Here is a 16,160-nt window from a genome sequence, read left to right as displayed (position 1 = left end):
GAGGGGAGATGACACCTCTTTATTAAGGTTAACACCAAGGAAAGCATTGAGAAGGAATACACAGAGGAAGAGGAAGGGCACACAAAGTCACCACTTGAGGAGGTGGGAGGGAGGCATATCAGTTAGGAACCCCAGGACAGCCACATGCTTCATGCCCTGGTTGTGGGGGAAAAGAGGAGAGGAGAGGGGAAAGCGTCATGAGAGCCTGGGGCTCATAGAAGGTCTGAAGCCCCCTGAACTTAACACCAGAGCCACAAGCCCTGCCCCTCAGGGCTCACACACTACTACACAGGTCAACACACATAATGCACACAAGACATTATGGAGGCAACACCGAGAGTCAGCGGGCAGGGAAGTATTGACAGGAAAAGGAACTGAAGTTAAGCAGGTATAGCCAGGAGAGAGTTTTCGGCTGCGGCCCCCAAGAGTCCCTCAAATGCCCCCTAAATCTGGGCTGTTGCTGAGCAATCCCCCCCCCCCACCTCAAGTCTCTGCCTGTGAACTGGGCTCTTTGTTCTCTAAGCCCCAGTGAGTGGATAAAGCAATCCCAGATGAAGTCAGTGACAAGGCAGGATCCGCTCTGCATGCAAAATCCTAGAGGTTGAGCTATAATGTCTTCATGCACATTCAGAGCCAGCTCCTCCCAGCCCAGGGGCCCTCGGAACCCCATTCACCCAGATTCCTAGGGCTGCAGTTCCCTCCTCAAGCTTCTTTTACCAATCAGCAGCCGCAGAGGTCTGTGAGGGGGAGAGGCTTCTGCAGAACGCTGAATAGCTTGGATTTCATCAGAAGGGTAAATTTTCTGTTGCCAGAACAGAATACCCCCAATTCCTTAATTTCTAGGTAAATCGTTAGAGATTATTTGCCATAGTCCTAGATAAGTCCTTTTTCAGAATAGAAAAAGCAGAATTTTATTTACACAAGTCAGGGGTTCTCCTGTTGGCTGGGGCGGGGGAAAGGGCAGGGTAGGGGATTGGATGGGAGTCCAGAGGTGGGCGCTTCCTCTCCCGGAACCTCACCTTTCCGCAGTTTGCTACTTCTTGCTTGGTGAGGCAGAAAGAATTCTTGATGCTCCCAAAGTCCTTCACCCTATAAATGCTTCCTCAAGGAAGTCTCTTCTGCCTGACCCACAAGAGCAGCGGTCGGAGTGAAGCACGCTGCATCGCGCCGTTCAGTCCCCTTATTTACTCGGAAACCCAAAGTCAGCCCGGGAAAGTAGTGCCCCCTCGGAGTCCCCTCACAGAGAGGCCTCGCCTTCCAGCTGCAGCAGGGTAATGTCGGGCAGATCGAGGGGCTCCACAAGTGGCCCGTCCCCCCCTAGGAGGCCAGCACAGGGGCTCTCCGGGAGCTCACAGTGACTAGTGGGTGTGGCGGAGCTGGGCATCTCCTTTTCTTCTTCATCGTCGTCCTCCTCGTCCTCTGGATCGCGACCCAGCAAACCGCTGTCCCCGATCCCAGGCGAAGGGGTCTCCGGATCTCGGCGGGCGCCCGGGAAGTTCCCCTTGTTGCCGACCACGCCCAGGCCACCCTGGCGGGGCGCGGTGGTCATAATCTGGCACATGGAGACGATGGCTCGCTGGTTGGCGCACACGTCGTCCGAGAGCACCTGGATGTGCGAGGCCTGCTCGTCCAGTGCCCCCCGCATGGCCCTCACGTCCTCAAACAGGGCCTGCAGCTGGGCCTTCAGGTGCTCCATCAGTTCCTTCATGCCGCCGTTGTACTCCCCGGAGATCACGTCCCCCACGGCCGGCACGGTGGACACCTCCAGAGGGGCCGGCATATCGCCGCCGTCCTTGGTCATGATCTCCAGCAGACCTTCCTCCATTGAATGGCAGAAGCGGGCGGTGGCGGCTCGGGGTCCGGTCCAGCCCGGCCTCGGGGTGGGGGAAGGTACGGGGATGGGGAGAGGTGCCCGGAGGGGGTGGGAGGAGCCGAGGGAAGAGGAGGCTCCAGACAGGGGTGGAGAGGTGAGTCCCGGGCGGGGGGTGCCGGCAGAATCTGGGGAGGCCGGGAAGAGACGGCGGAACAAGGACCGGGCTACAGTCCCAGGGCCGGCGTCTCTCCGGCTCGCCCCGGGGCGAAAGCGCCCTGCCCTGCCTAGACTCCTGAATTGCACCCGTGTCAGCGCCGCCCTCTGGGAGCCAAGAGCGTCAAGGGCCCGCCGGTTCTCTGGGTCACAGGAGCGCTCGCACAGGGGGCCAGGTTGAGGCCGAGGCCAGCAGCGGGTCGACCTCGGGACTCCCCTTGGCCGTTAACGGGCAGCACCCGCGAGTGTGGTTGGAAGTGACAGAGGCGGGTCTCCCAGCGGCGCCGCGGATGCTCCTCTGTTTCCAAGGCGACGCACTGCACGTAAAAGACGTGTGTCTCCATGGCAACCAGGAAGTGGAGCAGAAAAGGGAGGACTGCTGGGAAGCTGCAGTGGGACTCTGGATTCTGAGCTTGCGGGTGGAGCGGGAGGGGAGGGGACGCTGCAGTGGCCTCAGCTGAGGCTGAAAGAGCGTGTGGCAGCAATGTTTAATAGGGAAGCATGAGAGAGCAGTTTGCTGCATAAATCCTCAGGTCGGGGAGACAACGTCCCTCCCCTAGTCTGGGTAGTAGACACCGAGCGAGACTACCTTGGAAGATTTTCACCTGCCCGCAATCCATTCCCTGAGAATGGCGTTACAGCCGAGTCCTGCTTCTCTGTCCTGCAGGAAAGCAGAGAGGGTAGAGAGCCCGATGCTATTACCCAGACTTGAGCTGGGGTGCGCCGGCGCCCTGGAGCCGGCCCCGCCCGGCCTTAGCGGTGCAAATGCGCAGGAGGGCATTACGGAGGTTTCCGTCACTCCCTTCTGCTTTTGCAGTAAATCAGCCCTCACTGTAGATGAGATGGTATCGAAGCCGAGAAAAGATGGAATTCCCTCTCATATGAGACCCAATCGCTCCTACCCAGGGCACTGGGGGCTCTTTCAGGACGGTGAGGCAAAGTGCTTCAGTTTTGAGAAAGAAAGCTCCGTAAGAATAGAGATTTTTGTCTCCTCCGTGTCCTCCAGCACGGAATCCCCAGCACTTAAAATAGAACCTGGCTTATAGTAAGTAAATGCTCAGTACATTTGTTAAATGATCGCTTTAACAAGGACCACTGTGTCCCATTCCCTTGTCCAGAACTCTCCAGCTCACAGGTAGTGGATTTTAGGAGGCCTGAATTCAATTTTGTTTCGGCCATTTATTAGTTCAGAGACCTTGAATAAATCGTTTTTCTCATCTGTTAGTGGATCGGACTGGATAATATTTGGTAATATTATTTCTAACTCTGAGTAACACTGCGTCCGCTCACAGTTGAAAGGGTAAACTGTAGACAATGTGGGGAACGGATGGCGGGAAAGCCCGGCGGTGTGGGGGGATTATGTAAGGGTAATTCCCTGTCCCCAGGCCCAGCGTCCAGGTACAGACATGCACTGAGTGTCTCAACCTTTGTGACAACTCCTTTCTCTTTTTGAGGAGTGGAGTGGGAAAGGAGGAGGAGGAAGAAAAGTTGAATTTAATATATTTACAGATGACTTCAGATTGAAAAGCAAACAATACCTGGGCAGCAGCATACTAATAATGACCTTAATAAATTGGAGAAGCCAAGTGATCAGAAACCAGAAATGAAGTTCACAAGAAGAAATAAATCTGGGGAAGAAAAATGATGTAACACTTCAAGATGGGGAAGAGCTGGGTTTGGGTGAGTGTTTTGTATACTAGTGGTTCAGTGATAGCAGATGGGTTACTTTGAGGTTTCCTTTGTTGCATACTCTAGTGATGAGGGGTGGGGCTGGCCCAGAGAAACTTTGCTGGCACTAAAGAACTTTTTACTTATTCCTTGTCTTACTGCTATTAAAATAGAAATAAGTAAAAAAAAAAAAAAAAAAAAAAAAAGGAAGAAGCAGGTAAGTATCCTAAACAGTAGAATGTTTAATCTAAGGCATTGTTAGTATAATAAAGTATTATAAAACCCTTATAAAATTGATATTCCAAAACAAATGTATGAACAAATTTTAAAAACCTATTTATGTTCTATATATTGTATTTTCTATGATTCAATCTTATTTGCTTGCTCATTCTGTCTTTCTTTCATTCCACAAACTTATGACTCTCACCTTGGTTATCATCCCCACCTCTACCATGTGCCCCACAGGGTATTCTTAAAGCTGAGGAGAAGACAGAAATGCTTTTCTTTGGTTTCCCAAAGCACAGCCAAAGTGCACTGTTATCCACAAAAACAGACTTTACCGAAAAGGAACTGTAAGAAAGCTAGAAATATACAAGACATAAAAAACAACAATAACTGAGCTTACACAGCATGAGTTTCTGATCATACTATAGCAACCATATTCTTAGGGCTTATGGGTTCAACCCTGTGTGTGTGTGTTAGTTGCTCAGTCATGTCCAACTCTTTTCGACCCCATGGACTGTAGCCTGCAAGGTTCCTCTGTCTATGGAATTCTCCAAGCAAGAATACTGGAATGGGTTGCCATTTCCTTCTCCAGGGTTCAACCCTACTGTTCATCTCTCCCTGGAGGCCTTTGCTATAGTCAGAAAAAAAAAAAAAAAAAACTGGCATGATTTTCAAATTTTTGCCTAGATCTGTTGCTTCACATCTCTTGACCAGCACTTCATATGGATGATTTCACCTTGCTAGCTCCCTCACTCTTCAGAGAGGTCCTTGCCTTCTACCTACAAAGACTAACCCTGTCCCCAATACAGGGCCTTGCACATTAGCCTTAACCTTACATTAAATGCAGTCCCCATACATAGGACCTGGGTTATGCCATCATACAAGGCCCTTTGCCACTATTGTTGAGGATACCATGTATGTCAAGGCTTTCAGCATAAGATTACATCATGCTGCTCAGAGACGCTGGCATGAGGTCTGCTGAGAGTTCGGGGGGTCTGAGCCTAGAGGGAGGGGAAATTACTGGAGAAGCACAAAAGAACATGGGAAACAGTGCAGAGATCAAGGGGTGTGGCTGATCCAGTCAAGTTCCAGGTCAGGTATTTGACAGCCAAGGGTAGGTGGGATCTGGGGGTGTGGACTAGTCACAGGACTTGAACATACAAGGAGACAATTGGTGCCTCAGATTCAGAACCAGATAATTTTAGGAATTCTGTGGGAAGTTGACCTAAAGGGAAATAGGAGAAGGGTCTAGTCTCAGAAAAGCAAGGGGGCAGATGCAGAGAGTGGAGCAGAGCCTCAGTCAGCTGGCTGGGTTATGGAACTGAGCTCTCTGGAAGTCAGTGGCCTGGGGTTTGTTGAGTGGGTCCATCCCCAAGCTGAATGGGTACTCTGGCCACATCACTGGAGTATTCACACACAGCAAGAAAACAAAAACCCTTGTGCACTCTTCTCTGCTTCCCGCCTTTTTCTTGTCCTCTGGGAATCAGCTGTTCCCAGAATCAGCTGGGAATCAGCTGAGAATTAGCTGTTCTATTTCTTCATCCCAATCTCATCAGACTATGGGGGGAAGAGACTCCATGCTGTATCAGTAAAAAGTCCCCATCAGGTACATCTAGTTCCAAGCTTTGAATTCTCACTAAACCTGTGATTCTTAGTAGTCTCTGCCATTTTCCTCTGTCTGCTATCTTGTATATCTCCAGTCTTTATTTTATATAACTTGTGTACTTTTTGTACTATAAATCCAGCAGTCATAATGAAGCTGCTAGCTTGACTCAGATCTAGAATGATGGTCAAAGTCAAGGAACAGCTGACTCCTGCACCACAGTTCTGCAATCCCAGACAGTGCTCCCCAAATGTAAATTTTATGAAGCTGAGTTGCCCTGCAGCCCATCTCAGCATGATACCACATTCAAAAGAAACACATCTAATAACCAAAAAGAATTAAAAAGCAATTGAGATTTTTATTATGGTCTCTGGAAAAACTCTAAAGGGGTTTACATTCTTAGCACAGAGAAAAACATCTTAAACTTCTCTTCCCTCCTGCTCTATTCGTCTTGCTCACATGACCATAGCTGCTGCTACCCTTCTCTCTCCTTTCTCCCCAAACACCTCCAAACTTCCACTCAAGCCCGGCCCTTGCTTTTTCACTCCCCTGCCCCCTTTACTTCTTGAGCGTATTCCTTTTCTCTTCTGCAAGAAGTTCCTTGTCCTTTTCAGCTCTTTTGATTCTGTCTCTCAATCCCCTGATCTGCACAGGTACCAGGAGCCCCAGCTGTCAATGACAGGGGTCTCCTTCCAAGAGGATAAGAAAGATCAAGAGACTGAGAATACTCACATTGTTGTGGATTTTGTCTGTCACATAGACTAAATTTTCTCAGCATGAGAGAGTCATTTGCCTGGTGTTACAGCCAACGTGCTTTCCTCATCTCCTCCACACTTGTACAGAGGAAATGGGCATGATCATTTGCAAGAATCCTAAACCATATGAGCCTCTGACTGAAGGGAGAGGGGTCCAACTGTGATGTCCCTACTGTCACAGACATGGTCATGAGGTGACATACACAGATACACACAGTCACACTAAAGGCCTGAGCTAGACTTTCAGTTGCTTGCTTTGTGCCTTCAACCTAATTTTAGGAATCCCAAAAGTCACCCCTCCCCATTTCTTTCTCACCCGTATTAACTTTACTCAGAGCAAAAATTCCAGGGGAACTTTCTAAATTCTCACACAGTTTGCAGTACCACTGAAAATAACCTGTCATTTCAGTTAAACCCTGCTTGGCTGGTTTTCTTCATTGTCCACTGCAACAGCTTCTCTTGTATCAACACTTGCAAAGGCTTTTTCACTTTCGGTGCATGTTTAGTTATTTATCCTGTACCATGCTAGACCTGACTAGTTCTAGTCCAGGTTTCACCAGGCAATTGGCCATAGATACAGACATTCCAAGATGACCTCTGGTGCAGGGTCTCATGTACCCTCTTCATGCATCCTCTCCATGTATCTTCTACCCCCAGAAAGTTGCCCATAGCTTAGGGCCTGGTTTGTCCCCGAGTCAGTATCCTTATCAGGCATGAATAGCGTTGCATCACCTGAGAACACCCACAGTTTCTGGTACCATGGTGCAATTTTTCTTGGCAAATTGCCTCTCCCAGAATATCAGTCAAATTTAGAGGAACTTATGTCCAAGTGTTTGGACAGGGTATGGACTATGGTATGTCTACTTCTGACTTCTTTTCCATTTAAAGAATTCTTAGAAATTGACTTATGCAAACTTCCAGTTCCTTCTCACCTGTCATATCTTTCTACCTCTGACTTCTCTTCCATTTAAAGAATTCTTAGAAATTGACTTATGCAAACTTCCAGTTCCCTTCTCACCTGTCATATCTTTCTACCTCTGACTTCTCTTCCATTTAAAGAATTCTTATAAATTGACTTATGCAAACTTCCAGGTCCCTTCTTACCTCTCATATCTTGAGAAAGTCTGTAGACAATTTATCCAAAAATGTTCAGGTCTCACTCTTACTAATGCCTCTACTTATGCTCTCTCCAGATTTCTCAGAAGCCCTAAAAGTACAATTGAAAGTGGTTCCTACCACTTCCCTCTTGCTTTGAGGTGGTATTCTGAGGGCCAACAAGGCACTGCCAGCTGCACTAGTAGAGCACCCACTGAGAGGGTGCACTATGGTTCTATTCAACACGCATAACTACACTAGTATTTGTGATTGTGTCATGAACAGGGTCCCCTAAATGTAATCCACATCTTCAAAGGACCACAATGGTGCTGCACCTTAGGCAGAAGTGAGGAGAAGGGCCCTTTCTCCAACTTTTTCACTGAGGCCCTGAAGCCTCTGGTTTAAGAAGTCTTACAGGAAACCAGCTCTATCTTCTGTGGTCAACCACACACTCAGTTTATAGATGCAGTGCCTGTTTTGTTTGTTTCAAGGCACAAGGATCCCCTTCATTCTAGAACTCTCTAGTCCCTCTGCTTTATACGTCTCCACAGCCATTAACATCCGTGATACTGTATTTTTATTTGTTTGTTTATTTATATATTTATTTATTGTCTTTCACCTCCCACTAGGTGTGAAGTGAAAGATCCCTAAAGAGCCATTAGGGCAGAGGTTTGGTTTTGCTCACGGCCTGGTACCTGGGAGGTGCTCAATAAATATGTGTTGAATAGATGAATGAATGAATCCATACCTAGAAAAATAAACATCTCCCTTAAGGACACCTAGCCTGCAGAGCTCCAACTCTGCCTTATCTTAGAGAGCAGGTTATCTATGATTTCAGCCATCTACTTCTATGATCTATGGCTTATGTTCACACAATTCAATGGCTCTTTTAGTGGCTTTCCTTGAATAAAGAATACTTACTATAAGACACATGGAAGTCCCCACCTCTTGCAAAACAGAAAAGTACTTGTAACTTTGAAATAAGAATTACCATATAGCCAGCCACCCACTGGAATCCCCAGTGGCATATTCTGCCACCATCCCCATCAGAGTCTCAAAGGTTGGGGCCAAGTTTTAGTCCAATGTCAAGGTCAGAGGATTGCATGCTCTCCCCTCCCCTCAAATGTTTGAGAATGGAATGATGCCAAGCCTGCATCCTGTATGTCACAGAGAAGTCCTGATTTATACTTTTATTCTATTAGAGACAGCCTTCAAAAAAGTACCCTGCCAATGGTTATAAGATTGGTAGCTAACTGAGAAAGGATATTATTACTATGCTGTAAAGATTACTATGCTGTAAAGTTAGGGTTTCTCTTCCCTTTGAGTTCCTGAGCTGATAGACTAGTAATTTAGTGTAATGTTAGCCCAGGGTACTTTATACTATAAAAAAAAATTGAGGCCTTTTTGTCCTCTCCTTATCCCATCCTTACTTATGTTATAAAAACAAAACAAGCAAAAACTCTCCACATTGACCAAATATATAAGACATATAAAGATCAGTTTTTCCAGGATAGTAAAATCAAATTAAAAACCAAACATCAAACATAGATCAGAAAAGCAATATTCCAGGAATTGAGGTTAGTCTTCAATCAATATTAGTAGGACAATTTCAATAACAACTTGCTGTTCTCAACAGTGTTATCTAGGTCTCTAAGAAGCAGAGGGCAGTTTCACTGGTAATTGCCCAGATCAAATGCATTAATCTGGAACTCAGTTCCCCTCAGAGGGCGATCCTGAGTCACATATCTAATCTCCCGTTCATCACATCTCATCTATCACCATATCACACACACTTCCAGGTGCCTCATATTTTATTAAAAATCAATTCCAGCTTACCAGGGACATTAGTGGCTTTTGCTTTTCAACAGAACAATGAGTACCATCTGAGACACTTGCAGGTGTGAAAGACAATAAACTGCCCACAATTTTACATTATTAGATCATTGAAATCACTGGTGTTTCCATTGTAATGAGATCTCTGGGACATAAGGTCTCTCTGCTTCATGCTTGTGGATTTTTATTAGTGTTTCGGGGGCATTCTTTTCATAAAAAGAGTAATTAAGGAGACAGATTCTAAGGAGATGGAGATGGAGCATGGAATGATACCAGGGCTATAATTTGAGTCTAAGGTCTAAGGGAATAAAGGAAATAATCAACAGAGATGAGAGACAAGGAAAAGCTAGGAGAGCCTCAACAAATTTTAAACTCTGAAACCAGCACAGTGGATAGAGGGCAGCATCACCCCCTGATTCTACTATGAGAACAAGAAGCAAAATGAAGTATTTAAGCAAAATTTTTAGAGCACTTTTTTGAGAGTGCCAGATAAGTGAGAGAAAGGAGCTTGAATTTCCTTTCTAGGAGGACTTTAAAACTGGGAGAGTCTTACTTGTCTGAGTTTAGCTTGGAAAGAAATTGGTTTATTTACCCTTAAGACCAGTTCTATGATATTTTGGCACCCCACTGCCCACATTTGAACCACAAACCCAAAGCTTAAAGAATGCTGAAGTGACTGTGTATATTTCAAAATAAGATGTTCAGTAGTCGCTGATCCCATAGACCCTTCTCTAGTCCATTTCCTCCTCCCCTTTTCAATAGGCAGGGCCATCGTTCAGGCCCTGGTCATCTCACTCCTGGAGGAATGTGAGAGTTCCACTTTCAGCCTTTCCTCTGGCCCTCCCTTCATTTCTTCCTGCACATCACAGCATTTAGAGAAATCTACCTTAAATTCAGGTTTGAGCCTTTTTTTCACAGCTTAAATATTCCCTAGATTTCCCATAGCTTCCAGCCTCTTTCCCACCCTTTCTGCCTCACAGCTTGCCTTCTCGAAGCACATACGCCTAGCACGCTTTCATTCCTCCCTACCGCATTCATGCTGCTCTCTAAGTTTCCTCATCCTTTTTTCTCTTTCCTTTCCCTTTGGGCCTTTATTAATTGTGAAAATATATTGCAAATATATAAAAGTAAATAAACCTAACACATAAAATTTAGTGAATAAAGGCAATAAATGCACAATCATTCTCTCCAGGTCAGGAAATAAGAGTATTGCAGTCATCTTTCCTCCCCATCCCAGTGTACCTCATTGCTATGCTGAAGTCAAAACTCTCCCTCCTGTGAGAAACCACTATCTTGATTGCCATGATAATAATTGTCTTGCTTTTCTCTATAGTTTCTCACATATTTATACATTGCTAAACAATATAGTGTAATTCTGCCTGATTTTGAACATTATATGGATGGAATCACGATGAATTTATTCATTCACTTGAACTTTATATGAATGGAACCATACATTTTATTGTTTTGTGTCTTGCTTCTTTTTCACAACATTTGTCAAAGTCATCAGCATTTTGGGGATACCTGTGCTTTGTTCATATTTGTTGTTCTACTGTGTTCCACCGCATGAATATGCTGCGATGTATTTATCTATATTCTACTGCTGTGTTCTACTACTGGAGAAGGAAATGGCAACCCACTCCAGTGTTCTTGCCTGGAGAATCCCAGGGACAGGGGAGCCTGGTGGACTGCCATCTATGGGGTCTCACAGAGTCGGACACGACTGAAGCGACTTAGCAGCAGCAGCAGCAGCAGCATGTTCTACTATTGGTGGACATTTCCATTGTTTTAAAATTTAGGCTATTATTGGCTGAATATTTTAGTACATATCTTATGGTGCATATAAAATTTTTTTTGTAAAGTGTATGCATACAGATGGACTTGCTGAATCACAAGATATGAGCTTCACTCTATTAGAAAATATCAAATTGTTTTCAAAAGCAGTTTTAATAGTTTACACTCCACTAGCAGGATGAAAGATCTCATTACTCCACAATCTCTCCAACATTAGGTATTGTCAGACTTTTAATTATAAATTTCTCTCTAATATAGTAATCCCAAGTGTCTAGACAGTGCCTGGCTCATAGTATGCATGCATTAAATATTTGTTGAATAAACTAGTATTTCTTAATTTCCAAACATAGGAATTTTGTGGTTATCTTTATATTAATAGCTTAACTCCATTGTAGTTAAAGAAACTTTCCTGTTCAATATCAATCTTTGGAAATTTGTTGGAATTTGTCTAATTGACAAGTTGTTTGTAATTGTTATATATATGCATCAAGGAAGAATATATGTTTTGTGTTTGTTGGATGCAAAGTTTAAAGACATCCATTATTACAAAATTTAGAACAAATTTATAAAATGTTTATTAAAATTTTTATACCCTAAGTGATTTTTCTATACATACTACAAATTACTAAAAAGAGGCTTTTATAATCTTCTACTACATTTGTGAATTTATCTTTCTGATAAATGTTTTGTAGTTCTGATAATTTTTGCTTTATATATTCTAGTGCTGTGCTGTAATTAAAAAATTTATCGTATTTTCCTGGTGACTTGAACAGTTTTCATTATTGGGCAGTTTTCTTATTCACCACTAATGCTTTTGCCTTAAAATAACTGATATGAATATAGCCATATCAGCTTTCTTTTGAATTGGGTGCATGATTTCTCCTTTTTCATTACTTTCAACTTTCAAAGTTTTAAGCGTATTTCTAATAGCTAGCATATTTTGTTTCATTTTGCTTTTTGTCCATTTTGTCAGCCTTTTCTTTTATCTAGCTCATTTAGTGCAGTTATACTTAGTATTAATAATTTGGATTTAAACCAAATTTGTGGATTTATCTATTTCTCATTTCTGTTGGGTTTTGCTTCCTATATTTTGAAGTTATTTTATTAGATATATAACAGTTTAGGATTGTTATGTCCTTTTGCTGAATTGACCACTAAAATCATTACAAAATGGGCTTTCTTTATTTCTAGTAAAATTCATCGCTCTTTACTTAGTTCAATATTCAGGGAGCCACTTCAGTTTTTCTTTTTAGTGTTTGCATGCTATATACTTTCCATTTCTTTTCTTTTGTCATGTCTGTGCCTTTTGTAGCTTTCTTATAGACAGAAAGTACTTGAGTTTTACTTTTTATCCAACCCTACCATCTCTACCCTTTAATTGGAATGTTTAGATCATTTATACTTACTACAACTGTTAATAGAATGAGTTTCAGTCTATCATTTGCTGTTTTGTTTTCTATTTGTCTTATCTTTTCTTGGTTTCTTTTTCCTTATTTCCATTCCAATGTTTAAGCAAACCTTAAAATTATTTTTTTTACCTTGGGTTTTGGCTTTTTAGTTCTTGCTTTTCTCTTTGTTTTGTTTTGTTGTTAATGCTTTAGAGCAGTTCTTTTCCAATAGAATTTTCTGTGAAGATGGAATTCTATATCTGCATTGTTTGGTATGGTAACCACTAGCCACATATAACTATTCAAGACTTGAAGTATAGTTAGTATGACTAAGGAACTGAGTTTTAAATTTTTATTAATTTTAATAGCCACGTGTGGCAAGCGGCTGTTGTATTAGACTGTGTCATTCAAGAGTTTACAATATACATCCTTAACTTGTCACAATGTAAGAACCTTACAATAACATACTTTCATTTTCTCCTTTTTGGTTTTGTTGTCACACATATTACTTCTAAATAAGTTAAAAACCTGAATGCACTTTATTTTTACTTTAATCATTTACCTTCTTAAAATAAATAAAATTTGAGAAAAATATTTTAAAATATTTTACCTAGTATTTATCAATTTTTGCATGGTCTATTCCTTTGTATTGATCCAAATTTTCATGTTATTTTTTTTTCTGCCTGAAGAACTTCATTTAGCATTTCATCTAAAGGCTTGTTTAAAATGGTCTTTATTTCATCTTTATGTGTGAAAGAGATTTTCTTTGGGTAAAAAATTCTGGGTTGACCCTTGTCTTCACCTTGTGTAGCTTTTTTAAGAACTCTGTGGTTGCTATTTCCTTTGTTCTTCTGTAGTTGGGGATTGGCAAACTTTCATGTAAAGTTTCAGGTAGTCTTTTAGGTTTTTGCAAGCCCTATAGTCTCTCTTGAAACTACTCAACTCTGTCTTTGTAGAACAGAAGCAACCATAGTGAATATATAAATGAGTGCACTGGGGCTGTATTCCAACTAAACTTTGTTTACAGAAACAAGAGGTGAATCAAATTTGACTCATGGCCATGGTTTGCCTATCCTGCTCAGTATGTAATTTGGTCTCTGGCATATCTTTATCCTTGGTTTTTAGCAGTTTGATTATGATGTACCTTGGCCTTGTTTTCTTTAAAGCTTTTTATGCCTGGCTTTCACTGACCTTTCAAATTTTGAATTTTTTAGTCATCATTTCTTTATATACTTGTATAGTTCCTAGCTCTTCTGGGGCTTCCCAGGTGGTGCTAGTGATAAAGAACCCAGCTGCCAATGCAGGAGACATAAGAGTGAGTGAGGTGAGTGAGTTCAGTCCCTGGGTTGGGAAGATCCCCTGGAGGAAAGCATGGCAACTCCATGTATTCTTGCCTGGAGAATCCCAGGGACAGAGGAGCCTGGCAGGCCATGGTCCACAGTGTTGCAAAGAGTCAAACATGACTGAAGTGACAACATGCAGGCACAGCTCTTCTGAAACTTCAGTTACATGTATGTTAAACTGCTTGCTATATCTCACAGATCACTTTTGCTCTGATCCTTTCTTTTTCAATATTTTTTTCCCTCTGCTTCATTTTGAATAGTTTCTATTTCTATGTCTTTAAGTTCTCTAATCTTTTCTTCTGTAGCCCAAAATTGTTGTATTTCCCTCGTGAAATTTTAAAATTTTTTTCATTTTTAGAATTTTATAATCTTCATTTTACTCAATATTAAACTTTAAAATGTGTGCTAAATTATCAAAATATTACTTTGACTCACAATAATATTATACATATTTAAACTCAGCACAGTTACAAAATAAAACTGTTTACTTAAACAATAGGATTCTCCTCTAATAAAAATAACTTTAAATAAAAGGTCAACCTCAAACTTTTGTTACTGTTTCACTCTTTGGCCTCCATTATCCAGAAACAGGTACATTTCAACTCATTTCTTTAATGGATATTTTGCAACAACTTTCTGAAGTTTTCCAATTCTTTCATATTTGTAGAAATTCTTCCAAATGCATTAGACAATGATACTATTTCCTGTTAATTTGGATGAATTTCATACATGGGCCCACTTTCTGGTGTATTTGCTATCAATGTCTCTCAAAACAAGACCTTTAAGGCAGTGCCCAAACCCTGAGTCTGAATATTCTCCACAGTCAACATTTAAACCAGCCAACACAATCCATAATTTTGGAAACATCTCCTAAAATGTGCCTATAATTAGCTTGCCTCTTAAAAAAAATGAATTCCATAAAATTTAAAAAAAAAATGTTTTTACTTTATTAAATATTTCCAAGACTAATTTTTGAATCTTGTTGTCAGAAACTTAAACTTCATTTTCAGTGAACAGTTGGAAATCTGGGTGCCCAGTGGATAGTAGCATTTTAGATAATGGCCTTAATTCTTTTAAGTAAGGAAAATACATGTTCTTAGGCTTTCTTGTCCTTCAGTCAAAATTCCATCACACCCACTGGTGAAATTCTGCAGTGTGTCCCCATTTTCCAAACAGCTATCTTGTAAAAGCTCTCTCACACTCAAACACACATTATTGCTTGCATGTAGTCCAGATATGTCTGAAGTACACCACTATTTTACACAAAGACCTTCTAGCCATCTGTGAAAAATGTTCTCTTCACGTTTCCCTTGCCTAGAAGCCAAAATATTTAAGTATCTTTCATTGTCTGTGACTTTATTTTCTTCATAAACAATGATATTCCCTACCTTTCAAGCACCTGGTCCCTTTTCACTGTGTAATGTTTAGGACTAAGAACAATCTACACATTCAGTGCCAACCTATCATAGTCAGCTGATATGTCATCAGCTTCACAGAGGCTGTCTGAGGAATCATCATACTTGACCCACTGAAGAATAGTTTTCTGTGTTTCCTCATGTAGAGATTCACCCCAAACTCCGTGTTACTCAGCGTGTTCATATCTTGAGTGAGCTTATTGGCTTCTTCAGAATACCTGTATCTTGTGGATTTAATTTAACCTTAATTAAAACACTAAATTTTAATGTTTAATTTAACATTTGTATTACTTCTTATATTGAACTTATTTGCTTTATCCTATAGCATACACAAAAGTGTCTCACAATGCCAATATTAGTACTAACAAAAAAACTGCAAAATGAAGTTTAAGAGTTGTTTAGTTCTTAGAATATGACCCACTGAAGAAGGACAAATTCCTATGTTCGAAGGTCAATTGAAATCTTTGTTTTTGGTTATGTTACCAATATTATACAACATTTAGGTCTCTTTTGTTTGTTTTCAGTTTTAGGGCTTGCCCTTTTTTTCTGTTTTGTTTAATTTACTTTTTGAATATGTTAAATAATTACATGATTCTAAAGTCAAAACTACATTAAAAATACACTCAGAGGAGTCCCCCTTCCACCCCTATCCCCTTATCCTAGTTCCCCCATCACCTTCTATGAATAAATATTTTCATTAGTTTCTGGTTAATCTTTCCAAAGTTTCATTTTATTCAAAGGATAGTTACTATACACATTGTTCTGCCCTTCATCTCACATAAAACATGAGATGATTATTCTATAGCAACATATAAAAATATTTGTTGTATACATAACATATATAATGTACATTATACATATATGTGTACTATATATGTATAATTATTATATAATGTATTATATATATACATTATATATAATGCATACATAAATATATGTGTATAATGTTTACAGCTTCATAGTATTCCATTGTGTACCATAGCTTATTCAGATCCCCACTATTGATAGTATTTGT

The 16,160-nt window shown here is 41.4% G+C and overlaps 1 protein-coding gene and 1 pseudogene across 1 annotated transcript; both read right to left on the bottom strand.

Moving 5' to 3' along the window:
- On the bottom strand, positions 1-2,672 carry CCDC184 (coiled-coil domain containing 184). Its single transcript, XM_027542702.1, has one exon. The coding sequence runs from the start codon at positions 1,823-1,825 to the stop codon at positions 1,238-1,240; it is 588 nt and encodes a 195-aa protein (XP_027398503.1). The 5' UTR covers positions 1,826-2,672; the 3' UTR covers positions 1-1,237.
- An 11,669-nt stretch (positions 2,673-14,341) lies between these two features.
- On the bottom strand, positions 14,342-15,377 carry LOC113893756 (annotated as a pseudogene).
- Between the last annotated feature and the right edge of the window lie 783 nt (positions 15,378-16,160).

This window comes from Bos indicus x Bos taurus, chromosome 5, assembly GCF_003369695.1.
Source record: "Bos indicus x Bos taurus breed Angus x Brahman F1 hybrid chromosome 5, Bos_hybrid_MaternalHap_v2.0, whole genome shotgun sequence".
Taxonomy (NCBI): domain Eukaryota; kingdom Metazoa; phylum Chordata; class Mammalia; order Artiodactyla; family Bovidae; genus Bos; species Bos indicus x Bos taurus.
Note: the sequence above shows the minus strand (reverse complement) of the source record. Positions and strands in the feature narration are given on the sequence as shown.